The sequence below is a fragment of the Hippopotamus amphibius genome, chromosome 5 (assembly GCF_030028045.1).
Source record: "Hippopotamus amphibius kiboko isolate mHipAmp2 chromosome 5, mHipAmp2.hap2, whole genome shotgun sequence".
Taxonomy (NCBI): domain Eukaryota; kingdom Metazoa; phylum Chordata; class Mammalia; order Artiodactyla; family Hippopotamidae; genus Hippopotamus; species Hippopotamus amphibius.
In genome coordinates this window covers 62,907,653-62,934,068 of record NC_080190.1, presented here as the reverse complement: position 1 = coordinate 62,934,068, position 26,416 = coordinate 62,907,653, and the positions used below count along the sequence as shown (strand labels likewise).

The window sequence follows — 26,416 nt, the reverse complement described above, 5'->3', positions numbered from 1 at the left end:
TTATTAGAAGAGCATTCATATTTTCTCCATTTTACAAATGAAAGAAACCGATACCAAGATGAAGTTCACCCAAGCTAGGGAACTTCAGAGCAAGAACTTGAACACATGACCCCCGGAAAGCAGAATTAGTGCCCTTTAACATTAGAGTTCCGCAAGAATTCCCTGGTGGTCCAGTGGTTAGGACTCTGCACGGGTTGGATTCCTGGTCTGGGAACTAAAATCCTGCAAGCTGCATGGTGTGGCCAAAATAAATAAATTTTAAAAATATATTACATCAGAATAATTACATTAAAAAATTGTACGTTTAGTTCCACAAATCTCAGGTGGGGCAAAGGTCACGGGTGAGAACCTCCAAGACGGAAATCAATGGGGCCAGAGGTCACCAGGAAGTCGCTACAGGACTCTAAATCAGAGGTCTCTAATGTGTCATAGGAAGGTTACTAAATATAGATCAATCGCATCTCAACTGGTGGAACCATAAAGCTACCAGGACATCTGGGGGAAAAAAAAAAAGAAAAAACGGAAACCCATAAGAATCTGCGGAGCCCTCGACGGGTGGCCATGATGGGAAGGGAAAATAGCGCATGCGCGGCATCCGGGTTCCTCGGCGCGTGCCTACTGCAGACGTGGCAGAAGGAGTGGCCTTGGAACGTGGGGGTGGAACTTCCGGGGGCGACGCGCCAGCCCCCTCGGAACCGGAAGTGGAGCCTGGGAGCCTTGACGTTAGGAACGAAGTCGAACCTGGATCTGGAGCCGGGTGAGGAGTGGCTTCGGGAGGTTGGTGGGTATGAAAGCTGAAGAGAGGCCGGGGTATCACTGGCCAGAAAGGGGTCCTGTCCGAGAAGGAAGGGAGGGGCTCGGGGGCGGGGCCCGGGGAGAGACCCTCACCTCATGCATCCACAATCCAGCAGTCCTAGACCCTCCCTTCTCTCCTCCCGGCCCAGATTCCGGCTCCCGCTTCCTGCCCCGAGCCTGTTGAAGGGCGCAGGACGCTCGATCTCTTACTTAGTGGAACTCTCTCTCATCGTGGCCCGAGAAGCTGGCTTGGTTGATGCCCGGCGCTCCCAGCCTCCACAGCTCGACTACTTTCAGAGTTCTAGGAAGCTTGCCCCGCCTCCTGGGTTGTCACCCTTGACTGTCCACCCAGAGTGCAGTTGAAACTTGAGCCTGACTCCAAACTCTTGTGTGTTTTAGGGGTTTAGTTCGAGAAGAAGCTTCTTTCCTCCCATCCCTACCCCCATACTGACTTTAGAAAAATAAAAAGGAGGAGGACATCTGTCAAGCTTAGTGTAGTGATCTGTGCAAGGTTTGGGATTTGGAAGAACGGCTCCTGAGATGGCTTTGAATTTAAAGAGTTCTAGTCCAAAAGCAGCTCAGCTTTTCTGTAGTCAGGATGGCCCTTCCTAGCAAAGGGGAGAGGCCCATTGTTCCATTGCAGCAGCTGTGAGCTCTTCTGCTTCCTGGGTCCCTTCTGTCTTTAGGATAGTTGGAATGATCAGGCTACGTGGAGTAGATGTGATCAGATAGTCCTGTTCTTGGAAGGACCTTGGAAAGCCCCTCCAATTCATTCCTCCGTTGCAGGGCAAAATTGTAATAATTTTGGTGGTGGCCTAGATTCATGACAAGCATATAAGGACAGCAGAAACAGGGGAGCTGGAGAAGTACATTGGGATTTGGAATACTTATAATCCCTCTGCTTGAAGGATAAGGTGAATGATCTTTTTCCATGAAATCTAACTTTGCCACTGATCTTTGAACTGTTTCCCTAGGTTATTGTGAGAAGTTTTTATGCCAGGCCTGCACTCAGTTCTAATTTGTACCTTGCTAGAGCTTTCAGCTGTCCTTTACATTTAGTGATTTTAATGCTTCAGTTCTAAGGTCCATACACTCTTTTGGTGGGAAGACTGGGGATGGAGTAGCACTTGATTTACTGCAGTTTAGCCAAAGAACGTCATATTTCTAACTGGTACTCTAAAATTTGTCTTTTGATGGGCGGGAATTTAGCTGATCTGTTCTATTTTTTTTTTTAAGCTCTTTATTGGAATATAATTGCTTTACATTCTTGTACCAGCTTTTGAGGTACATCAAAGTGAATCAGCTGTATTTATACATATATCCCCATATCCCCTCCCTCCCGTGACTCCCTCCCACACTCCCTGTCCCGGCCCTCTAAGGCATCACCCATAATCGAGTTGATCTCCCTTTGTTATACAGCAACTTCCCAGTAGCTATCTATTTTACAGTTGGTAGTGTATATATGACTATAGCTGATCTGTTTTAGACGTGTAGTCTGAGTGATTAAAAATTACTAGCACACTAGAGGGTATTCAGTTTTGTGGAATGAATGGAAGCTAGAGTGAATGAATGGAAAGTGGGAACATTGTTTCATTTACCTATAATATCACAATAGTTCATCAGTGGCAGGACTCCTTCTATGACTAGACACTAGAACTCATGCCACTGGGGAATGGAGGCTGCTGCTCCATTCCAGTGGACCTATCTGAAGTTGAAATTTATACCCTCTTGGCAGTGACAAAGCAGAGAGTTCAGAGTAACAAAATCCTTACTTTGAGGAGGCAGTCTGTCTACTGTCTGGGGAAGGAAATTACAAAGATTCTGTAGTAGTGTGGGAATGATTAGGCTGATCACTGCCTGCTAAGATCAGTCCTTTTCTATCCTTGCTTACTACCGTGAATAGTGCTTTCTCTTTTGAAAGTTGATTTTAACTAATTTCTCTGTTCTCTCTCATCTAATAGGTGAGACCAGGTCGGGGATGCTCTCATAATGAACGTAAACCAGTCAGCTCCACCTGTGCTGCCATTTGGGCAGCCCCAGCCTATCTACCCAGGGTATCATCAATCCAACTATGGTGGGCAACCAGGGTCCACAGACGCCCCCACTTCCTATGGAGCCTACAATGGCCCAGTACCAGGCTGTCAGCAAACCCCTCCCCCAGGTATGTTTCCCAGCTTCCTTTGAGCTAAGGAGGGGAATTAATTAGTAGTCTTCAGGTTGGGTTGTATTGCCCTGCCTAAGCTGCCTAAAGGGTTGTGGTGACTGGGATTGAGGAACATCAGTCTGGCTCTTGGTCACTGAGAGTCTTGTGGGCAGTCTGCCTTTCCCTGGTTTTTTTTTGGTTGTTGTTTTGTTTTGTTTTTCCCTTTTGGCCGCATTGCGCAGCTTGCAGGATCTTAGCTCCCCTGCCAGAGATCGAACCCAGGCCCCCAGGCCCACAGCAGTGAAAGCGCCAAGTCCTAACCTCTGGACCACCAAAGAATTCTCACCCTTCCTTGTTTTTTTATAAGATGATTGTGTCTCTGCCTTAAGACGTCTAGTGGGACCACATCTTCCAGGTTCAATGGCGGATCACTTCCTGTGAGTGTCACCCTGTGCAGGGTCACCTGGCTGCATTGTTCACCGCTGGATGGAAGGGTTGTGGTCACAGCTCCTCCAGAGCCTGTGACCAGGATTAATTATTTCTGTGGACCTGAAGTCTCTCTGAAATCACTTGTTCCTCACATATATTGATAATGCCTCTCATCGGACTCATGGTTCTGCCTATAAATGACTCTGGGACATGGGGAACTAGTTCATGGATGAAAAGTGTGATGTTTGTGTGCCTGATTTTTGGTGTCTCTCATATCTTTCTGTGGATATCATTCCTTTTCCTTGGTTTGAGTTTGTTTTGGCTTCTTAGATGTTGTCTAATATCAGGGAAATAAGAGGAGGTTAATCTGGTGCTGCCTTAGGATCAGTGTTTGGCTTTTATGTTACTTTTTCATGAAGCGCAGCTGGTAATCTACAGATTATTCATAGGGGTATTTTGAAAAATGGTTGACAGTAGATTTTTGGTTAGGCTTGCTAAGGGCTTAGGGTATACCAAATGTGTTATGCTTTGTTTGTTTGTTTGTTTGTTTGTTTGTTTGGCTTTATGCTTTTTAAGAGAGTAAATTCCAAAAGGGGATATGAGAAAAAGAAGGCACCAAGGAGGCATAGGTGAGATCTGGGAAATGAATGAAGTTATGACCATTTTAATTATGACTTTGGAAAAAAAAAATTGTGAAGTGGTAAGATTAGGTCTCAGGGCTTTGGAGAGCCTTACTCTGGGTTGGAACTTTGGCTGGACAGAGTTGACCTCTGATCTGTGAAGTCCTGGCTTATCAAGATGGAGTTTAGCATTGCCGCAAGAGGAAGCTCTGTTATTGAGAGGAAAGCATATCTGGTTCTGTGGTGGCTAGTGAGCAGGTTCAGATTAATCATATTCCTGCAGGCAGGTTCTTTAGTGTCTAATCTCTATTGATAGCAGAGCAAAAGAGAAACAATAGTTTGAACAGGGGTCAGCAATATTTCCAAAGTGATATGCCAGGTAACTAATTGCTTTCTTCCTGTGTTTCATGTGGGAAGGATGGTTGGGGGTAGTAGGAGTAGCTTGATGGCAGTTCTGATGAGCAGAAAGGATGGAGTACAGCTTTTGTGAAGACATAGTAACTGCTGTAATTGGAGGGCAGGTGACCTGTCCTGACTGAACAATTAGTCAGAAGCAAAGTCTCCGGCCCATGGGAATACTTTCCTAGCCATGTGCTGTTGGGAGTGTTAGCACTTAGAAGTGGATGAAAAGAAGATGGTTAGGATAAGTAGAATATATTAAGAAGAGGTTGGCAGAATAGTCTCCCTAATACTTATTTATTTATTTATTTTTTGACGGTAACTGTGTCTTAGTTGCAGCACACGGGATCTTTGTTGTGGCATGTTTAGTTGTGGCATGCATGTGGAATCTAGTTCCCTGACCAGGGATCGAACCTGGGCCCCCTGCATTGGGAGCAAGGAGTCCTACGCACTGGACTACCAGGGAAGTCCCAAATAGTCTCCCTAAGAGGTGCCTTTCTTTACAACCTAGTTTAGTATATTACTTGGTCATCTTCTGTGCCACCTTTCTCACATATGTTCTAAGTTTCTGAGTTCTGGAGTGGGATCTTTTCCTTAAAAGAGTTGACATTTTGTCTAGAGTAAGAACATTAGACTGTCCTGCATTGAGTGAGAGTGTATGGTGATCACAGGAAGGCCCTACATTTTTGTGGCTCTGGCTATAGCTTCACCTGTAGTATACCTGTCTAGGAGAGTCGAGGCTCTCTGGCTGGGCATCCATGTTCAGAATCTCCTGTAGCTGGAGTTGCATGTTGATGGTGTCCTTTTCATTGCCAAGCTATGATATTATGCTTGTGATATTGCAGTGAAGGTGTGAGATTATTGATCTTTGCTTTGCATTCCTTGATCAGGGTGGAGGAGAAAGTTGTTTTCCAATTGCTTAGTTTCTCTTCTTTACCCTCAGGTGTTTCAAGAGCCCCACCTTCTTCAGGGGCACCTCCAGCCTCAACAGCACAGGGCCCTTGTGGCCAGACTGCATATGGCCAGTTTGGCCAAGGAGATGTACAGAATGGGCCAAGCTCCACTGTTCAGATGCAGAGGTATGTACTTGGATCAACCTAAAACTGGTATGATGAGACTAGAAGGGTTAGAAATGTAAGAGGGCCTGTTTACTTTTTTTTTTTTGCTTTTTTAAAAAAATTTATTTACCTGTTTTTTATTTATTTTGTTTTTGGCTGCATTGGATCTTTGTTGCTGTGCGGGCATTTTCTAGTTGCAGAGAGCAAGGGCTACTCTTTGTTGTGGTGTGCAGCCTTCTCATTGTGGTGGCTTCTCCCATGGTGGAGCTCAGGCTCTAGGCACCCGGTCTCCAGTAGTTGTGGCTTGTGGGCTCTAGAGCACAGGCTCAGTAGTTGTAGCACACAGGCTTAGTTGCTCCACGGCACGTGGGATCTTCCAAAACCAGGGATCAAACCCATGTCCCTTGCATTGGCAGGCAGATTCTTAACCACTGTGCCATCAGGGAAGCCCAAGGGCCTGTTTACTTTTATTTTCTTTTTTTTCCCCTTTGCTTTTCTCTTAGATCCCTTTTCCTCTTTCCTTCATCTTTTTGTATTTTGTTTTCATTTTTCCAGGTTACAGGTGCTCCTGATGTCCACTCTGTGGATTACTGACCCATCTAAGTACCTGGGTTCTTTTGCATATTCTTTCTGTCTCTGTGAACTTGAGTTTTTTCCTCAATTAGACGTATATCTTCAATAATTGTTATGGTCCTTCTGAACCTACCCTAAGGGAGAAACAGGAAGAAGGAACCTCAGGATTATTTATGTTGCTTCTGACTTCCCCTTTTCCTCTAGATCAGGCACCTAGTAGGACTTATTGGTTAAGTTTGGGTATGACCAATTATGAAAGGAAAGAAACTCAAAGGAAACTACACAAATGATGAAAACCTTGGTGATGCATGACTCAGTAAACCCCTGTCTTTGTATGGAAGTCCATTAAAGGAGGGCAGTCATCTCTGTTGGAATGCGGTTTGTTTTTTGGTAAACAAAGAATAAATAAAGTATAACTATGGGTAGGGTGTGTGGTAGTGGAAGAATCACTTTCTGACGTTTTTATTAGGTATCCAGAATATACATTTTTAGCATTGAATGTAAGCCAAGAGAAAGAGCCTAGGAAACTCTCCCTAACCCTGTGTGTTGGAAAACTCTGAGAAGCAGTATAGAGAATTTATTAATTCATTCATCCACTTAAAAATATTTATTTTGTACTACTATGTGTCAGATGTTGTTGTAGAGGTTGGAGATAAAGCAGTATCAAACAGACCAAGTCTCTGCCCTCGTGGAGCTTAAAGTCTCATGGAGTACACAGAAGATAACAAGTAGACAAATATAAATAAGAAATGAAACAGAATAAGGGTATAGAAAATGAGTGGTAAAGAAGTAGAGAGCCGTTCAAATTACATTAGTCAAGGAAAGCCTCTCTGAAGTGATGTTTGAAACTTTGGTGAAATGATGAAGGGAGTATCCAAAGTCAGGGGGATGAGTGTCTTAGATAGGTGGAACAATGGTACAAAGGCCCTGGTGGAGAAATTAATTTGGTGGATGTGAAGAAGAGCAAGAAGGCCAGTGTGGCTAGAGCAGAGTGGAGAGTAGAGAAGATAAGGTAGGTACATAGGCAGGAGCCAGATTGTGTAGTGCTTTTAAGCCATAGTTAAAAGTGTAAATTTGGTTTTAGTTGCAGTGGTAAGCCATTGGAGAGTTTTAAGCTGGAGAGTAACATGTTCCCCATTTATTTGTTTGTTCATTTATGTGATAGATCTTTTCATTGTAAGGTAAAACACATACACAAAAACCATACAAAACAAAGGTATGGCTTAGTAAATTATTACAACTCAGATCAAGAAATAGAACTCCGCCACGCACTCCCAAAGCCTGTTCCATGTGTTACAATTCAGTCATTGCTCTCTCTCTTCCCCCGTAAGTAACCATTATCCTAACGTTTTTTTTGGCCATGCCATGGTGTGGTATGCAGGATCCTAGTTCCCCAACCCATGCCCCCAGCAGTGGAAGTGCAGAGTCTTAACCACTGGAATGCCAGAAAATTCCCTATCCTAACTTTTATAGTAGCCAGTTTCTTGTGTTTTTGAAAATAGTTAATATCCAAAGGTACATCCCTAGACACCACAGTTTAGTTTTATCTATTAAGAAAAAAAAAACTTGATGTGTCTTTTAAGTCCATAGGTTACCTCTTTATCTCTTTGTTTTTCTTACTATTTATCTGTTGAGGAATCCAACCTAATTGACCTGAAGAGTTTCCCACAGCCTGGATTATCTGGGTTGCATATTCACATTGCAGTTCAATATTTTCCTTTTTCCTGTGTATTTCCTGCAAATTGGCAGCTGAATCCAGTGACTGGATCCAGATTTGATCCCTGTGGGTAACGTGGGTCAAGACTTTGAAGGCACATAATATCTTGATGTCTCTCTTTTTGTGATGTTGGCAGTTCTTGATGCTTAATGCGTAGGTATGTTATTTCACTGGGTTTACAAAATGGTGAAACTCTAACTCATGTGTTTGTTTTTCTCATTTATTTGTTTGAAGACCATTTTAGACAGTTCTTGTCATCTGTTATTTGGTTATCAGTCATGCAATTCATGTAGAATAAATGCCTGAATCTTTACCTTTATTTATTAGTTTTTAGGGAAATGAATTGGTTCTCTGTTCTCTACCAGGTTAGCAACTCTTATTTTTAGTATCATTATGAATGTATAGATTTAAATTTATTTGATGGGTTTCAAGTCACTGCAATTATCATCATTATTGGAGTTAAAAGTGTCCCATCTTTGACCAATGGGAGCCTCTTCAAGTTGACTGCTGATTCCTTTCGACATGACCCTAGAAATCTTTAGGTCTAATGAGGTGTTTCAGGCTTATCTTATACATTTATATTGTAGACCAGGAATTATCCATTGTTCTAAGAAATCCTTTATTTTGTTGGTGAGAAATGATATTTTCTGATTATAATCTGGGCACTAGGAATGTTTGTTGCTACCTAATTGGTCACTTCCTAGACCTCCTTAGTGGACATAGCTAAGAAATACATATCTACGTATATTAAAGATAAAATACCTCATTAGTTTCAATTATGTACTTTCAGTTCAAATTCAAGACTGCAGAACCTTTACTTAACCTCTTCATTATATGTTTCTCTCTTTTCTTCTACACCAGAAGTCTTGGTTCTCAAGACTCTGGGGATGATGGGATTTGAATATTGGAGTATGCCACAATTTCTCATTTATTTTATCCCTTACTATACACAACAGTCTCAGTATAACAGTACTAACACTATCACAAATGTGATGACTAAAAACATTACTTTTTAAAAATTTTGCATGTGCTCTCCCCATTCTCTAATAATTAAAACAAATATATTTATTTAAAAAAAGAGGTCACTTTGCTGGATTCAAGAGTAGAAAAAGGGAATCCTATGAAGAGGTTATTGCAGTAGTTTAGGTAAGAGGTGCTCTTGGCTTGGTTTAGGATGGTAGTGGTAGAGGTGGTAAGAAACAGTCAGATTTGGGAGAATTCCCTGATGATGCAGTGGTTAGGACTCTGAACTTTCACTGCCGAGGGCCTGGGTTCAATCCCTGGTTGGGGAACTGAGATCCTGCAAGCCATGAGGCGTGGCAAAAAAAAAAAAAAAGCAAGCAAGAAAGAAACAGATTTGGGATATATTTTGAAGTTAGAGCCGGTAGGATTAGACATGAGTTAAGAGAGAAAGAGGAAGAGAGGGATTCTAGATGTCTCTTAACCTGTTGACTTAAGCAACTAGGTAAATAGTAGCACTATTTACTGAGACGAGGAATATTTGAGAAGGAGCAGATTTGGGGGTTGAAATGAAGGGGTTTTTGTGTTTGTTTGGTTTTGGTGGGTTTTTTTTCGCCACACCACACGGCATGTGGGATCTTAGTTCCCTGACCAGGGATTGAATCCGCACCCCTGCATTGGTAGTGTGGAGTCTTAACCACTGGCCCACCAGGGAAGTGCCTGACATGAAGGGTTTTATTTTGTACATTGTAGGTTTAAGAAAGCTACTAGCTACCAAGTAGAGCTTTGGAGTAGGCAGTTGTATGTGGATTTGCAGCTGAGAAGTAATGTCAGGATTGGAGAAATAAATATGGGAGTCTTAGGTATAGAGACATTATTTAAAGCCACGGAACTAAATGAAATCACTTAGAAAGTGAGCAGTGAGAGCAAATAATAGAGTTGAAGGCTGAGCCTTGGAGCTACCAACATATAAAAGGCAGTCAGGAGGAGCCATCAAAACACAATGAGAAAGAGCAGTAGCGAGGTAGGAGATTAGCCAGGACAGAGTAGTGAGTAGCATCCTAAAACTAGGTGAAGAAAGTATTTAAGGAAGTCATGAGCGTAATCAGCTGTGTTATTTGCTGCTGAAAGGTGAGCTGTGGACTAAGAATTGACCGTTGGGTTTGGCAAGGTTCAACATCATTGACAGATGTGGTTTCAGTGGAGATATGAAGGCAGCTTCTAGTTGGAGTAGCTGAAAGAGTTTCAGCTGGGAAGTAGATTAATGTAACCTGAAACCCTTCTGCCACAAACATCTAGAAAGGGCAGAGGAAATAGAAACAGTTTTTTTTTCATATGCATAATCAAGCTTAAAAGAAGGAAAGTGAAATTCTTAAGTGCCAGAGACCAAGTAGGAACTGAAAATCAGAGTGGTAAATTGACACTGTGGCTGCCTGTGGAGAGGGTTGAAATTATCATCTTGAGAGCCAGGAGGCTTTTTAAGAAGGTTCCTTTGGCATTTCTGAGCTGAGGTTTAGAATTGAGACCTTGTTTATGAAGTCTGGACCTAAGCTACACCTTCAGTGAACAGGTAGACTAGAAGAAAAATCTGCACACTGGCAGAGGGAGATAATAAGGAGTCCTGTTTCTCCCAGGCTTGCTGTGGATAACTAGGGGTGGAGGGGTGGTGGTCTTGGGACTGCAGATGAACATGAGGGGTGTTTTTGGGGCGGTGAAAATGTTCTAAAATTGGATTCTAGTGATTGTTGCACAACTCTATAAATTTACTAAATATTTTTGAATTGTACACTTAAAAAGAGTGAATTTAATGGTGTGGAAATTTCATCTTAAAGCTTTAAAAAAATTTTTGATCTTGGGCGGCAATATCATTGGAGTACCTTCCAGAAGCAAATGCTAAACACCTATTCTCCCTCAATCCAGGCCATTAGGGCTTCTCAGAGAGGAAAAAAATATTGATTAGAGTAGATGGAGACTATTAGAGAAGAGCAGATAGTAGACTAGTACCTTGATTAAGAGACTATAACTGTCAACATTTTCAGACAAAGACTGAGACTTTACCGTGTATAGACCCTGGTTGAGAAAACTACTAAGAGATAGACTAAGGAAAAAAAGGAAAATGAACCTAGAAAGAAAGATCTTTAAAAGAGAGAAGAAAAAAAAACAAAAAAAAAAGAGAGAGAAGAATAGTAATGAAAGAAGTAGAGATAGGAAATTCCCTGTCAGTCCACTAGTTAGGACTCCACGCTTCCATTGCAGAGGACAAGGGTTTGATTCCCTGGTAGGGGAACCAAGATCCCACAAGCTGCATACCACAGCCAAAAAAAAAAAAGTAGAGACAGTATAGACCAATTCTTTATAATGTTTGGCTAAAAGAAGAGCAAAAGCTTGAGGGGGAGGTTTTAGAGCAATTTTATTTGATTGGATTTTTTTAAACAACTTCATTGAGATATAATTCACATACCATGCAGTTCACCTATTTAAAGTGTACAAACTTAATGGTTTTAAGTATATTCACAGATATGTGCAGCCTTAACTATAGTCAGTTTTAGAACATTTTCATTACCTCAAAAAGAAATACCCTTGGACTTCCTAGGTGGCGCAGTGGTTAAGAATCCGCCTGCCAATGCAGGGAACATGGGTTCGATCCCTGCTTCAAGAAGATTCCACATGCCGCGGAGCAACTAAGCTTGTGCGCCACAACTATTGAGCCTGTGCTCTAGAGCCCGTGAGCCACAACTATTGAGCCCATTTGCTGCAACTACCTAAGCCTGCACACCTAGATCCTGTGCTATACAACAAGAGAAGCCACTGCAATGAGAAGCCCGCACACCACAACAAAGAGTAGCCCCCACTCACCACAACTAGAGAAAGACTGTGTGCAGCAACAGAGACCCAACACAGCCAATAAATAAATAAATAAGAAAAAAGAAACACCCTTTTATCAAAGTAGCTATCCCTAGTTAGCTTGTCCTTAAATCCCTCATCTGCTTTCTGTCTCATCTGCTTTCTGTCTCTACAGATCTTCCTATTCTGGACTTTCATACTAGTGGAATCACATACTATAAGATATTTTGTAACTGACTTCTTTCACTTAGCATAATGTTTTCAGTGTTCATCTATGTTGTAACATGTATCAGTACTTCATTCATTTTATTACAATACTTCACTGTATGCATATAGTACTACATTTTCTTTATCCATTTATCTGTTGATGGACATTTGGGTTGTTTCCACTAATAGTTGGTTATTTTTTGAGGTATTTGTATGTTTTTGTGCTGATTGGAATGATCAAAGAGACAGACATTGACTGCCAAGTACATTGTAAAGACAAGTTCCAGAATGGAAAAATATATTTACGTATAAATTAGATATAAACATAAGGTAGTATCCAGAATATGTAAAGAACTCCTACTAATCAATAAGAAAAAGTCAATTCAGTTGAAAAAATAATGGACAAAACCCAAAATAGGTATTTTATGAAAGAAGGGATATCAGTGGCCAAAGAACATATTAAAAAGCGGTTCAACCTCATAAGTAAAGAAAAAAGTAAAAATTAAAAACCACAACAAGATTCTCCTGTATATCCATCAGATTGGCAGAATTTAAAAAGTCTCAAGTAGTAAATATTGCTGAGCATATGGAGTATCAAGAACTCTCATTCACTAGTGGTCAGATGCAAATTAGTACAATTACTATGGGAAAAGAACTTGGAATTATCTGTTAAAATTAAAGATATGCATATCATATAAACCAGTAGTTTCACTCATTGCTATATGCCTTAGAAAAAAACTCATGTATGTGTAAATAAGTTAAATATATGATTGAACATAGCAACATTATTATAACATCCAAAAATTAGAAATTGCCAACATCCATCTGTAGTAAAGTGCTTAAGTAAATCATGGCATATTTATTTAGTGGAATAATATTTAGTGATGAGAGAGAATGCTAAATGCAATAGCATAGATGAATTCATAAATATATGGTTGAACAAAAGAAGCAAAACTCAAAGTATGTATGATGTGATTCCGTTTACAAAAGGCTGTGTGTGTATAAATATATATTTTTTTGGCAGCACCATGTGGCTTGCAAGATCTTAGTTCCCTGACCAGGGATCAAACTTGTGCCCCCTGCAGGTGGAAGCACAGAGTCCTAACCACTGGACTGCCAGGGAATTCCCCGAACTATTATTATTTTAAAGACATGGAACAATTATTAGGAAGTTGGGAAAGTAGTTATCTTTGGGAGAAAGGAGAGGGCTGTGATGGAGGAGAGGCACATGGGGCCTTTGTTGTATACTGTTTCTTAACGTGCTTTTTGGTTACATGGGTGTTTTTATTATTCAGCAGTATATATATGTTTTATGTATTTTTTTTCCTATTTATATTTTGCAATTAAAAAATTAAGTACTTTGGGCTAAGAATTGGATCTGGGTTCTAATTCTAGCTTAGTCTGCTACTTATACTCCTTAGTGTCTTAGTTTTCTGTCTGCTCTGTCTCCCTCATTAATTTGCTGTGAGAATTAAATAAAGTGCTTAGAGATGCTTTGTAAATTATAAAGCTATCTACAGATAAGGTATTGGTTTATTGTTACTGTGGCATGTGATGGAATACCACTGGGTAGTTGAGAGTAGTAGCTGTATTAATAGAATAGTACTGTGGAATATAATTATTCTGACAAGGATTTATGAACACCTGCCATGGATGTTTCTTGCTGTGCAAGAGAAAAAAATGCAAAGCCCAACAAAGAGCTTAGGAAGCTAGGTAAGTTTCACTAGCATAATGCCCACAAAATACTGGTTGAAAGAATGAATGAAAAGTGTGAAACTACAGGACTAGTAGAAGCTGACCAAACATAATAAAGTTCCAGTTATTTAGTAGAGACAAAATAATCAGGACAGATAAATCAGAATTTTCAGTGTAACAGGCTACTGTTGTGAAGAATTTGATTCATTCTTGAAATCCCAGAAGGAGCTTGTTATGTATAATAATCTGTGTTATAGATTTCTGCAATAATATTACTGTAAAACATTGGTGCAATTGCTAGTTGGTATGCTGTGGTACTGGAATCAGTTTGTATTTATATTTTAACATGCCACCTGATACCATGGGAGTATCCAGCTTAGCTATCCAAGTAATGAGGCTTTGCTAGATAGACCCAGCTAGAAGGCTACCTGGTTTATATCCTGCTAGTTTAGTCCCTGACTCTGGTAGAGTGAGCATCACCTTTCTGCTTAGTATGGAATGCCAAACTTAGCTGACCTGCTCTTCTGATCTTACAGATTTTTCTAATACCTTTCCCAGGATTAAGTGATACTTTGGTTTAAAAGTTAAATAATCAAACTGCATTTGTTTGAGCCTACGTTTATTAAGCTCCTATTGTGTTAATGCTTCTGTGCCCCTTCCCTTTCAACTCCTTGAGTGCTTCTGATTACAATACTGAGGTGGTTTGTCAACAAAGGTTTAAGGCAGAAGAGGTGATTATCTAACTAGCAGAGTAAATAATATTTGGTCTGAAGGTGCTTGGCATGTGTTTTTGGAGTGAGCCTAATGGAAAACAAGGTTTTCCATGAATAATCACAGTGTAGATCATGAGGAATGTAATTTATTCACAAACATGTAAAAATATGAAGCCATATAAGAGCCCAGATGAGAGTAAGATTCTGTAAAACAATATAGTTTCTTATACGATATGGAGTTCCTGCTAACTTTGAATGGTGTCCTGGCCCACTAGAAGCCTCTGCCCTCCTTCTCTTCACAGGCTCCCTGGATCTCAGCCATTTGGGTCAGCCCCATTGGCCCCTGTGGTCAGCCAGCCAGCTGTGCTTCAGCCCTATGGCCCTCCCCCGACAAGTGCACAGGTGACTGCTCAGCTGGCCGGAATGCAGATCAGTGGTGCTGTGGCCCCAGCCCCTCCCCCTTTGGGGCTAGGCTATGGTGAGTAGCTGTGACCACAGGAATACTGTCCCCTTCTTTTTAGAAGCATCAGACTCTGGGGATATACCTGAATCCCTTTTATTTCTTGTGATTCTGAGTCCCAGCAGATGAGACAAGTCATTGCTGCCCCTCATATGGAAAGGAAAGTGATTTACTGAACAGAATGACTGGGGTTCTGAAACGACTTCCTCTATTTCTCAGGTCCACCAACATCGCTGGCCTCAGCCTCAGGAAGTTTCCCTAATTCTGGTCTGTATGGCTCTTATCCTCAGGGCCAGGCTCCTCCTCTTGCCCAGGCCCAGGGTCATCCTGGGGCCCAGCCTCCCCAGCGATCTGTCCCACCACAGGCCTCCAGCTTCACACCCCCAGCTTCAGGGGGTCCTCGGATGCCTTCAATGACTGGTCCACTCTTGCCTGGACAGAGTTTTGGGGGGCCCCCAGTGAGCCAGCCCAACCATGTGTCCTCACCTCTTCCTCAAGCGCTGCCCTCTGGCAACCAAATGACTGGGCTGCCAGGACCACTACCACCTATGCACTCCTCCCAGCAGCCAGGCTATCAGCTGCAACAGAATGGTGAGTTTTTCCCAAGGTCAACCTAGGAGCCAAAGGCTTCAGCTTTTCAGGTGTTTTTGTTGTTGTTGTTGTTTTTTGCTTTTAGTATTGTTTGCTAAGTGGTAAACTAGACAGCTTCAGGGTATTATTACTAGGATGTGGGGTTTATAAGATTTTTTTTCTCATTGTTCAGTTAGTGTGGCCTTTTCTCTGGATGGTCATTACCATACCTCTCAATTCTGTGTTTATAGGAGATTAGTCATTTCTGTGAGGCCTTAAGAAGAGATAGGGAAGGAATTTTTCGTTCATCAACCTTGTGCCCTTGTCTCTTAGGTTCCTTTGGACCAGCCCGGGGCCCTCAGTCCAATTATGGAAGTCCCTACCCAGGAGCAGCCACTTTCAGCAGTCAGCCTGGGCCTCCTCAGCCATTGCCTCCTAAGCGTCTGGACCCTGATGCTATCCCAAGCCCTGTAAGTAGATACTAATGTGGTCCTAGGGAAGGAGCTTGTGGCTGCCAGATAAGTGAGTCAACCTAAAAGAGATGTTTGTCTAGCTTTTTCTGATTATTTTTCCTTTTCGTTCATCATCTTCTAGGTGTAGAACCTACATGTAATTTTTGACTCTTTAACTAGAACTTGAAGTCCCAGAAGTCTTTTGGGGGCACTTTTACTTCATACCTGGGCAGGAAAGGAAGGGAAGCCAGGAGTGATCAGCAGTGTCAATAGAGTTCTGGTTTGAGTGCTGTGTTCTGTCACTACTGGACAGAGCACAGTAACCTCTGCTCTTCTGTGGAGTAGTGGCTGGGTCCAGGTCCTCTCAGATCTAGTAGGACAGTAGTCTTCTTAATGGGTAGAGCTGGTGGGGATTCTCTGGTGTTAGGCGGTAAGAAAAGGAAAGCCTCTCTGGGTTCTCTCTGCCCCTACTTGGACAGCATTTTAGGAGGAAACCTCCAATGCTTTTGTTTGCTAGGCTCCTGCTCTGTGGATGGGGAATAGTGATCTACAGTTTCAAGGGAAATGTGGGGGAGTTGCTTCTCTCAGGAAGGGTGAATCTCACTCTTAGAGCCATCAGAACCCTCAGGCCTTCCTCATCATACTCAGAATAGAGGCTGGTACTGTACTCCCAAGTGGAGGCCACTTTATAGTTCTGTCTGCAACATTTGCTATGTCAGTTACCTCACCATGCTTAGCCATTGTCATATTCCATTTTGTTCTCTTCCCTCTTCCTTTGGGGAACTGTCATGGTGAGGGACCCAGTTGGTAGTAATAAGGGGGACCCTAGAGAATTAAGCAGTCCCTCTTTCCTTTCCCCAGCTTTAGTGAGAGGGAGAGTCTGGTTGGATGTGAGGCAAGTCTTCTTCGAGTATATGAATAGTTTTTACATGGGAGCCTTGGTCTTTTGGAGGCAACATCCCTCTTCTCACTTGTTAAAATTTCTCCCATTCAGCCCCTCTGTATAACCCCTCTTGCCTCCTGTTTGCCCCCTTCCTTATCTTTCTACATCATAGTCTGAGCCATTAAAGGCTCCTTTTTGGCCCAGAAAAATTCGGAATTTCTTATCTAGAGGGGGCCTGATTTCAGCAATATGAGCTGGGCTCCAGCTGTTCATGTCTAACTCATCAGGGCTGAGAGAAGTAACATCTGCTTCTTGTTCTTTTGTCTCCCTCCCTGTATTCCCCTGCTGCCTTTATTATTAAAACACTAAAAGCAACTCAATGAGCTGCCTCCTCAGCAGAAAACCAGGCACAGAATAGACCCTGATGCCATTCCTAGTCCAGTAAGTGCAGGGGGTGGGTGTGTGTGTGTCATCCCTGTGTTGTCACCCATGCATGCTTGTGACTTCATCTTCCACCTCATCCACCATGTCCATCCCTCTCCATCCTTTTCCCTTAGTCCTTCTAGACCGTGGCTTTTACAAGCTAGAAGAATGTGCATGCCTCGAGTCACCATATAATGAAGAAGTAGCAAGCTGTTAGCAGTGCCTTTAAGTATGGGATGGTAGAAGGTCATTCTTGAGGGGTGGGGTCATGTGACATGTTAAGCTTTGGTTTTAGTCCTGCTGGCTCCTCCAGGAGCCTGCATGTAACATATGACAGAACAGGACAAAACTGAACAGTAGATCCTTCCCTTTGGGGTTTGATTTGTCTACAGCTTGTTGTGGAGAAACACGTGGGTAGGTGGCTACTAATGTACAAGTTTGGGAAACTGCCATTTCTTACAGGGGAAGGGACAGCTGGTTTGGGAAAGTGTGGGCCACTTTCTCATCTGGAGAGTCTGTTTGACTCTGATATATTTCTAAGCTTCAACTCTTTCTGCTGTGGGATACCGAGTCTTATTCTGCCTTTACTTTTCCTGGTTTTACCAAACCCATCTTGAAGTAACTGACCAAAGGTTATCAGCCTGCACGAATATTTGATCATCAGCTTTGCAAAATCTTTTTTTTTTTCTTTGCTGGGTCTGTCCAAATGTGGGGGACTGAGGATTGGGCTGTAATATCCTCTTCTCCCATATTTACACACTGATGCTTACCTGAAAATAAGGCAGCATCTGCTTCCTCACCTTACCTGATCATTTCTGGCTGTGTAATCCTCTCCTCACCCTGTCCCTTCTACTTTTCATTGAGTGTAGAGTCATTCCAGGTAGATTTCATTTTTACATGGTTGCTGTTGTCTGTTTTCCTGCTCTGATTCAGAATGTGTCTTGGGAAGAGAAGGGGAGGGGAAGACTTGATGGGGGAGGGAAGTGGAATCTGATCCTGTTTGAAGGCTTGTGATTAGAGCTGGAGCTTTCCCGAAGTAGTAGTATTATAAAAGAGTGATCACCATTTATTGGGGATCAGGGTGATTCATAAAGAAGCCCTTTCTCAGTGTTGCCTGTCCAGCATTTTGCTGCTGACTGTAGAGTGCAAGATTGGCATTATAGCATTTTATATGACCTCCTAAAGGAGAGCAGCCCTGGTGCATGAGGTGTATTCCTTGGCAAATTATTAGTTTCTATGCTGCAGCTCCAGTGTTGCTTTCTCCTGGCTCTCTGGGACCTGCTACTCCCTTTTTATCTGTCACTTCATTCATTTCACTTCTTCCCTACAGATTCAGGTTATTGAGGATGACAGGAACAACCGGGGTTCAGAGCCATTTGTTACTGGAGTACGGGGCCAGGTGCCACCCTTAGTCACCACCAACTTCCTGGTGAAAGACCAAGGTGAGAAGGACATTAACTACTCCCTATGTGGCTTTTTATCCAGCATTATCAGCTTATGGATGGGGCTTTTGTCAGTCTTTAATCAGAGTCCAGTCCCTCGTTGGTCTCTGGGAGGGAAAACTCACCATCAGACCTAGCATTTGTTGAGGTGATGGGGTGGATTGGCAATGGAGAGCCAGTGTCTGGCGTGATTCTGTGATCTGACTCGGCTTTTCTACCTTCTCCTTCAGGGAATGCAAGTCCCCGATACATCCGATGCACATCCTATAATATCCCTTGCACATCTGACATGGCTAAGCAGGCTCAGGTGCCCCTGGCAGCTGTCATCAAGCCTCTGGCAAGGCTGCCCCCAGAGGAGGTGAGTCAGGGAAGGGACTAGAGTATAATGAAAGGGAGAGGGAGAGGGGAGTAAGACTTCTTCCTAGACATGATTCTGGCAGTCATGATGGTAGAAGTCTTTGTTGGGTGGGAGGGGAGACTATCTTCAGTAGCTCTCTATCTTAGGGCCCATGCCTGAAGAGGGTGGTTGGGATGAGAGCAAAAGCCCAAGAAATTGCTGGATGGGAGCAGAGTCCACAGGGGAAACACATTATGAAAAGAGTCAAGGCCAGCTTGTAGGGAAGAAGACAGCTGGATGTAGGAGGCTCTCATAGCATAGTCATCTCCAGATGATGAGATGCACATCATTCTATTTTTTTCTTGTGTGCTGTCCTGTCATCCCAGGTAGGTAGAGATGTTAGGACAACATATTAAGGAGGAAGGTAGATTAAGATCCAGTAGTCCTTCTCTTACCTTGTTTGGGCATTGATCTATCACCCTAATACTTAGAATCAGCTTGAAAAGAGAGAGAGCTTGGCAGCTGCTCTGCCAGGCCGTGGTAGGATACCCTAGCTTAATAAACTTGGGGTGGATTTCTCTATAACTGGACACTCAGGTCTCACTTTACATCCTGCTTCCCTGTCTTGTTCTGTGTTTTTCTCTTTTTCTTTTCCTGGGTCTCAGTGGGGATGGTTGGACACTTGGCTGCTGGTCTCTTATCTGCAGGGTGACATCTGCTTGGGCATCAGTAGGTGTCACAGAAATCTAGGGATTGGGGAGGACAAGTGTCATAGATACTTGGTTGGGAAGGGAAGCAGGAGTCAAGATCCCCAGGGCAGGAATGAAGGGGGTTGAAGATTGGGCCAGAAGTGAGAATCCTGGGTAATCTCTGGCTTTCTCCTCATAGTCCATGTCAGCCCCTGGCTTGTTTGGGCCAGTTCCACAGTTACTCTTCTCTTTCCGGAAGTGAAATCCTAGAGATGAGGAGTAAGGAGAGGACATTTGTCCTCTTTCCCCCTCTCTCTGCTCCATCCCCAGGCAAACTATCTGAGCCATGCCCTTCTCCCTCCAGGTTGTTCCTCCTCATCTATTGCCACATGTAGCTCCCCACTGTAGCTTCCCTCTATGTCTGAGCCCCTCCCCTTTGCTCCTTAGGCTTCACCGTATGTTGTCGACCACGGGGAATCTGGCCCTTTGCGCTGCAATCGCTGCAAAGCATACATGTGCCCTTTCATGCAGTTCATTGAGGGAGGGAGGCGCTTCCAGTGCTGCTTTTGCAGCTGTTTCAACGATGGTATGTTCACAGAGGTTGGGGGGATCTGGATTGTGTCTTCCCTGTTCTCTTTCTAGTTAGATAGATGAGGGTCCGTTGTTCAGGAGTTGGGGAAGTAAGGCGCCTGTGGGGATGTGGGGCAGTAGAGTGAGCTCAGCCATGACCTGACTAAGATTGAGAGCGGACCTTTGAGTAACACTCTGCCCTACTCCCCACAGTTCCCCCCCAGTATTTTCAACATCTGGATCATACCGGCAAACGTGTGGATGCTTATGACCGTCCTGAGCTGTCCCTGGGCTCTTATGAATTCTTGGCCACTGTAGATTACTGCAAGGTGAGGGGAGGTAGCGTGCGGTGCAGCAGAGGGTGGAGGAGAATGATACAGCTAAGACTTGCTTTGGTCATTTCCCTCACCCCATCATTGTCTCCTTTGGGGTTGACTTCTCTCTAGTCAACTGACCTGCTTACCAATACCCCTCTGGCCTCCAACATTTCCTTCCTTTGCAGAACAATAAGTTCCCCAGTCCTCCTGCCTTCATCTTCATGATTGACGTCTCCTACAATGCCATCAGGAGTGGTCTTGTTAGGCTCCTCTGTGAGGAGCTCAAGTCACTGTTAGACTTTCTGCCTAGGTGAGAGTTAGGAGCTGAGGTGCTTTCTTTGGATGATGATGCCTGGGTAGGGGGTTTAGGGGTGGGTGGCTGGGTTAACTCAGCACATGGATCCTGATGTCATGAAGTTGGGTAGTGGAGAAGGTGGCAAGTCTGGGTAACAATGTCATCTTCTACAGGGAGGGCGGGGCAGAAGAGTCAGCAATCCGCGTTGGCTTTGTCACCTATAATAAAGTGCTCCACTTCTACAATGTGAAGAGCTCATTGGCTCAGCCACAGATGATGGTTGTATCTGATGTGGGTGACATGTTTGTGCCACTGCTGGATGGCTTCCTGGTCAATGTCAGTGAGTCTCGGGCAGTCATCACCAGGTGAGAGTCAGATTGTGGGGGTAAAGCAGGGGTGGGGTGGGTACAACCACAGAAAGCCAGAGAGTTGAGCAAGGGCTCAGCAGATAGACAGAGGCTGTGCCTCAGGAGTTCTCAGAGTCTGGGGGAAAGGTGACTCTTCAGGGAATTGAGGGATCGGAAATTTGGATAGTAATTTTGACTGTCTCCCATCACTTATATTTCAGCTTATTGGATCAGATTCCAGAAATGTTTGCAGACACAAGGGAGACAGAGACAGTATTTGCCCCAGTTATCCAAGCTGGGATGGAGGCTCTGAAGGTAAGGCTAGAGTCCCTGGCAACCACCTCTGCGATGCTTTCTTCTGACCATCTTACCCGCTGGAATACAATCCCCGTTTCTTCAGTGATTGATGATTGTCCAGTGAGTCAGCTTGTCTGATATAGTTGGCACTGAATGAATGACTAGGGAAGGGATGAATGGATAATGGATGAATAAAGGAAAGAATGGACTAGTAGATTTCTCTTCTTTTCTAGGCTGCTGAATGTGCAGGGAAGCTCTTTCTGTTCCACACCTCCCTGCCCATTGCAGAGGCCCCAGGGAAGCTGAAGAACAGAGACGACAGGAAGTTGATCAACACAGACAAAGAGAAGGTGTGGGACTGGGAGCTGGGGGCAGGACTTTAAATTACAGAGGAATGTGCTGTCTCTTCACAATGCAATAGTCTTAACTTTTTTTTTTTAATTAATTTATTTATTGGCTGCATTGGGTCTTTGTTGCTGTATGCGGGCTTTCCCTAGTTGTGTTGGGGGGAGCTACTCTTCATTGCAGTGCGTGGGCTTCTCATTGAGTTGGCTTCTCTTGTTGTGGAGTACAGGCTCTAGGTGTGCGGGCTTCAGGAGTTGTGGCACTTGGGCTCAGTAGTTGTGGCTCTCAGGCTCTACAGCACAGGCTCAGTAGTCATGGCACACGGGCTTAGTTGCTCTGTGGCATGTGGGATCTTCCCAGACCAGGGCTCGAACCTTTGTCCCTGCATTGTCAGGCTGATTCTTAACCACTGTGCCACCAGGGAAGTCTGGTCTTAACTTTCTTGAGGGGACTGGGACTAGATCCTCTGCCCTTTCACATGTCACATCTGTGACTACCAGCCTTCTCCACCACTCCCACAGCTTTCTATCCCTTCTCATCCCAAAGTTCTTGGTAGATTTTGTTTTTTTAGAGAATGTTCTACTACTATTGCAGACTGTGAGGTAGATCTGAAGTCTTACGTGTCCTTGAATATCACATATTACATATACAGTTCTCAAATAGGGTGGAACTGAGATCTTTGAACATTTTCTTCTGTTCTTCCCCAGACTCTGTTCCAGCCTCAGACAGGTGCCTATCAGACCCTGGCCAAAGAGTGTGTGGCCCAAGGCTGCTGCGTAGACCTCTTCCTCTTCCCTAACCAGTATGTGGATGTGGCCACGCTCTCTGTTGTACCCCAGCTCACTGGTGGCTCTGTCTATAAATACGCTTGCTTTCAGGTACGGCATGGGACTCTGGGTGGCGGGTGGAAGTGGGACTGGAATGCCTGCCTGCATGTGGAGTGGCTCTTTAGCTGCTGACTCATTAATAGGAATAACGTTGGAGGAGAAGACTGCACAGTGTGAAGAAGAGAGTATGGCGGTCAGGAGCATAGGGCTTGGAATCAGTCCCGGGTTGATATTCTGGCCTTACCACTTACCAGCTATATGACCTAGGATAAATTACTTATTCTCCCCTTTGTTTCTTCATCTATAAAGTGGGATTTTTATAGTTATTAATGAGGATTTGTCATCAGGATTGAGTCATTATATGTAAAGCACTAAATATGGTACCTGGCACATGATAAGTGCTTAGAAGTTATCATTCTCATCAACATTGTTAACTGTTATCGTCACTGTTACTGTCGTTATGATCCTGCAGGCTTGCAGAGTGGAGTGGGTGCGGGGAGACTGTTTGTATGTAGTCAGTGATGTGACTCTGGGCCTGGGGGGGATGCAGGTGGAGAACGACCAGGAACGGTTCCTGAGTGACCTGCATCGGGATGTACAGAAGGTCGTTGGCTTTGATGCTGTGATGCGGGTCCGGACAAGCACTGGTCAGTCCTGGTTGTAGAAGAGCAGGTGGGGGGCTCTATCTGGGAGGGAGGCACCTGTCATACCATTAGCCCTGTCCCTGTCCATGTGGCCTCAGGTATCCGTGCTGTAGATTTCTTTGGGGCTTTCTACATGAGCAACACAACAGATGTGGAGCTGGCTGGGCTGGATGGGGACAAGACGGTGACTGTGGAGTTCAAGCATGATGATCGGCTCAATGAAGAGAGTGGCGCCCTCCTGCAGGTGGCGGGCAGGAGGCAGGGGCTGGGGAAGAAGTGTCAGTGGTCGTTTCACTGGGAGTAAATAGGCTGTAGGGAAGGGGGTGAGGGGTGGGTAGAGAGGACTAGAAGAGGCTGGAGAAGGGATGGCTCATGTCTTTCTTCTAGTTTAATAATATAGCAAAGAGGCTGTGTTCCGAGGGCTTTGGTGAGGGAGGGGTGTGAATTCCCCCTTTCTCCCTTCTCCTAGTGTGCCCTGCTCTACACCAGCTGTGCAGGGCAGCGACGGCTCCGCATCCACAACCTGGCCCTCAACTGCTGCACTCAGCTGGCTGATCTGTATCGAAACTGTGAGACTGACACACTCATCAACTACATGGCCAAGTTTGGTGAGGGCAGAGGCAGGGCAGGGTGGGATTGAGGCTAACAGAAAGGTCCAGGATGGTCAAAAATTCAGCATTCCTGAGTGGGTGCGATGGTGGGAAGGCTCATGTGATGGAGTGGCTGACCAGTGACTTGCTGTCTCCCTTTCTGATCCAGCATACCGGGGGGTCCTGAACAGCCCTGTGAAGACTGTTCGTGACACTCTCATCACTCAGTGTGCCCAGATCTTGGCCTGTTACAGAAAAAACTGTGCCAGCCCCTCCTCTGCAGGACAGGTAGGGCAAGCATGTTGGTGGAGGAGTGGTTGGGATACATGTTTGCGTTGGGAGGATTTCTCATGATCATTGACTTTGTCTTGATAACCCCCTTAGTTGATCCTTCCTGAGTGCATGAAGCTACTCCCAGTCTACCTGAACTGTGTGTTGAAGAGTGACGTCCTGCAGCCTGGAGCTGAAGTCACTACTGATGACCGTGCCTATGTCCGACAGCTGGTTACTTCCATGGATGTGGCTGAAACCAATGTCTTCTTCTATCCTCGGCTCCTACCGTTGGTGCGACTGAGTGCTGGAGTGTGAGACATTGTACTGAGAAAGGGGCATCACAGGAGGAAGGGAAGGATTAATATCTGTGTCTGACACTTATGAATTTTTTACCTATAATATCTGATGTAATATTTTCATACTGAGAGTTACTCAGGTGCTTAGCTTTTTGAAATTTTGTATGTATAGGGGTGGAGGATGGGGTGCGGGTGGGCAAACAGGTCCTTGGTAACCTTTTGTTTTTGTTTTTGTTTTTTTTCCTTGGTAAACTTTTGCCCCCTTCCTTTTGTCTAGACAAAGTCTCCCATTGAGAATACCACTGAACCACCAGCAGTTCGAGCATCTGAAGAGCGTCTAAGCAACGGGGATATATATTTGCTGGAGAATGGGCTCAACCTCTTACTCTGGGTGGGAGCGAGTGTCCAGCAGGGTGTTGTCCAGAGCCTCTTCGGTGTCTCCTCCTTCAGTCAGATCACCAGTGGCCTGGTGAGGGCAAGGGCAGGGAATTAAGGAGAATGTGGGTGTGAAAGTAGACTTTGTGATATGAATAGGAGCCAGTAGAGTTAGTGTGTTCATTTCCTTAAATAGCAGGAGACACTTAGAGAGGGAGGGTGCTGTCATTCTTCACAGGCTTCCATATTTCAGATAATGCCTAAATCCGTGCTGCCCTATCTTGACTACTGGATTCAGCAGACCTTACCATAAGGATAAATGAATTTTGTGTTCCAGAGTGTTCTGCCAGTTCTGGATAATCTGCTGTCCAAGAAGGTGCGAGGCCTCATTGATAGTTTGAGGGCACAGAGATCGCGGTACATGAAGGTAACACTGATCTGAACCTGGATTTCTTACCTTGTCAAGTCTTCACTGGGAAGGGTGGTGGGAGTGAATGACTAGATGATGGGATTTCAGGGCATGTTTAATTCCCTTTAGCCCTGCCTCATGACCCTGTGTTCTGGCCATAGCTTATTGTGGTGAAACAAGAGGACAAGCTGGAGATGCTGTTCAAGCACTTTCTGGTGGAAGACAAGAGCCTGAGTGGAGGAGCATCCTATGTGGACTTTCTCTGTCATATGCACAAGGAGATTCGGCAGCTACTGAGCTAGAGCATGTGGGTAAACAGCATAGGGTCCAGGCCAGCTTCCAGAAAGTACCCCAGGACAGCAGAGAAATTGGGATAGTTCCATATCTTATAAGTCATGTAAGCTGACCTCAGTCTCTTTGGGGGAGGGGAGGTATAAGGAGACACCTTCTTTCTGGGCTCAAGTGTCCTACCACTCTGTCATGTCCTGCTGTTGGAAGGTGCCCCTATCCCCACTTTACCCTCCTTTTCCTGCTAATCCTGTCGTAATGAATGTAGTTTCTCAGTTCACTGTATATGATTTGTTGTTGGGGGATTTGGAGCCACCCAGACCCTGGTAATATTATGTTTCCCTTTGGACCAGCCTCCAAGAACAGAAGGGCAGGCAGGAAGGAGTGAGGATCCCAGGGTTACTCCAGGGGGAGGGCCTGTTAATTCAGCTCACTGTCATCAACAACTTCCTATATTAGGGATAAACATACATACAGGTGCACAAGAGCTGGGGGTATAGACCATAGATGGTAGAGAGAAAAGTGGTCAGTCTTCTTGGGCCTGGAAGTCAATAGCCAACTCAGTGACTGAGGGTGGTTGATGAGCTTTCTTGCTCTGCTTCCACTGCTCTCTCTCTCTCCTGCAATGATTGGTGATCACCTGGTGAATAGAGGCACATTATCAGAAATGAATGAGCCTGGGAACAGAGTTGTGAAGTATATTAAGACTGGGAGAAGTATCAGCCTCCTTTCCAGCTGGAGAGGCCTCAACACTGGATGGTTCTGTAAGGAGCCTGGTCATCAACTTGCAATACCTCACAGAGCCAGCCCACATCCCACTCTGAGCTCCTGCTGGAAACACTGTTCTCCAAGCTGGAGGTTGTTGGGGAGAGAGGCAGAGGTGGCTAGTCTCTCCTGCCACCAGGACACTCAGGCTTTGGTATTGACAGAGTGGCTGACAGTTATCTTCCAACCCGACCTGGCTGGGGCAGGACAAGGGCTAGGCTTGATGGTGGCCAGGCTTGCCTGCTTCCAGCCTGGGATGCCCCTGCTCTGGACCTCTCATTTCTCTTCATTGGTTTATTTTTCAATGCATCTTTAATTTGTAAAGAAATAAAATAAATTAAGATGTAATCAAGAGCCTCATGTTTATCT

The 26,416-nt window shown here is 44.4% G+C and overlaps 1 protein-coding gene across 4 annotated transcripts; it reads left to right on the top strand.

Annotated features, from left to right (window-relative positions):
• Positions 1 to 495: 495 nt before the first annotated feature.
• SEC24C (SEC24 homolog C, COPII coat complex component) lies at positions 496 to 26,398 on the top strand. 4 transcript variants are annotated; one of them, XM_057737555.1, is made up of 24 exons: positions 496 to 757; positions 2,757 to 2,956; positions 5,330 to 5,465; positions 14,456 to 14,631; positions 14,833 to 15,204; positions 15,517 to 15,653; positions 16,891 to 16,959; positions 18,272 to 18,383; positions 18,614 to 18,741; positions 19,857 to 19,995; positions 20,193 to 20,308; positions 20,482 to 20,606; positions 20,765 to 20,956; positions 21,160 to 21,253; positions 21,469 to 21,585; positions 22,288 to 22,458; positions 22,958 to 23,054; positions 23,150 to 23,295; positions 23,521 to 23,659; positions 23,811 to 23,929; positions 24,026 to 24,205; positions 24,488 to 24,679; positions 24,923 to 25,012; positions 25,156 to 26,398. In XM_057737555.1, the coding sequence occupies exons 2-24, from the start codon at positions 2,785 to 2,787 to the stop codon at positions 25,294 to 25,296; spliced, it is 3,360 nt and encodes a 1,119-aa protein (XP_057593538.1). In that variant the 5' UTR covers positions 496 to 757; positions 2,757 to 2,784; the 3' UTR covers positions 25,297 to 26,398. The 4 variants fall into 4 exon arrangements, with proteins under 4 accessions (XP_057593538.1, XP_057593541.1, XP_057593539.1 ...); XM_057737556.1 differs by having other exon boundaries at positions 709 to 781; XM_057737557.1 differs by lacking the exon at positions 496 to 757 and adding an exon at positions 1,581 to 1,709.
• Positions 26,399 to 26,416: the final 18 nt, after the last annotated feature.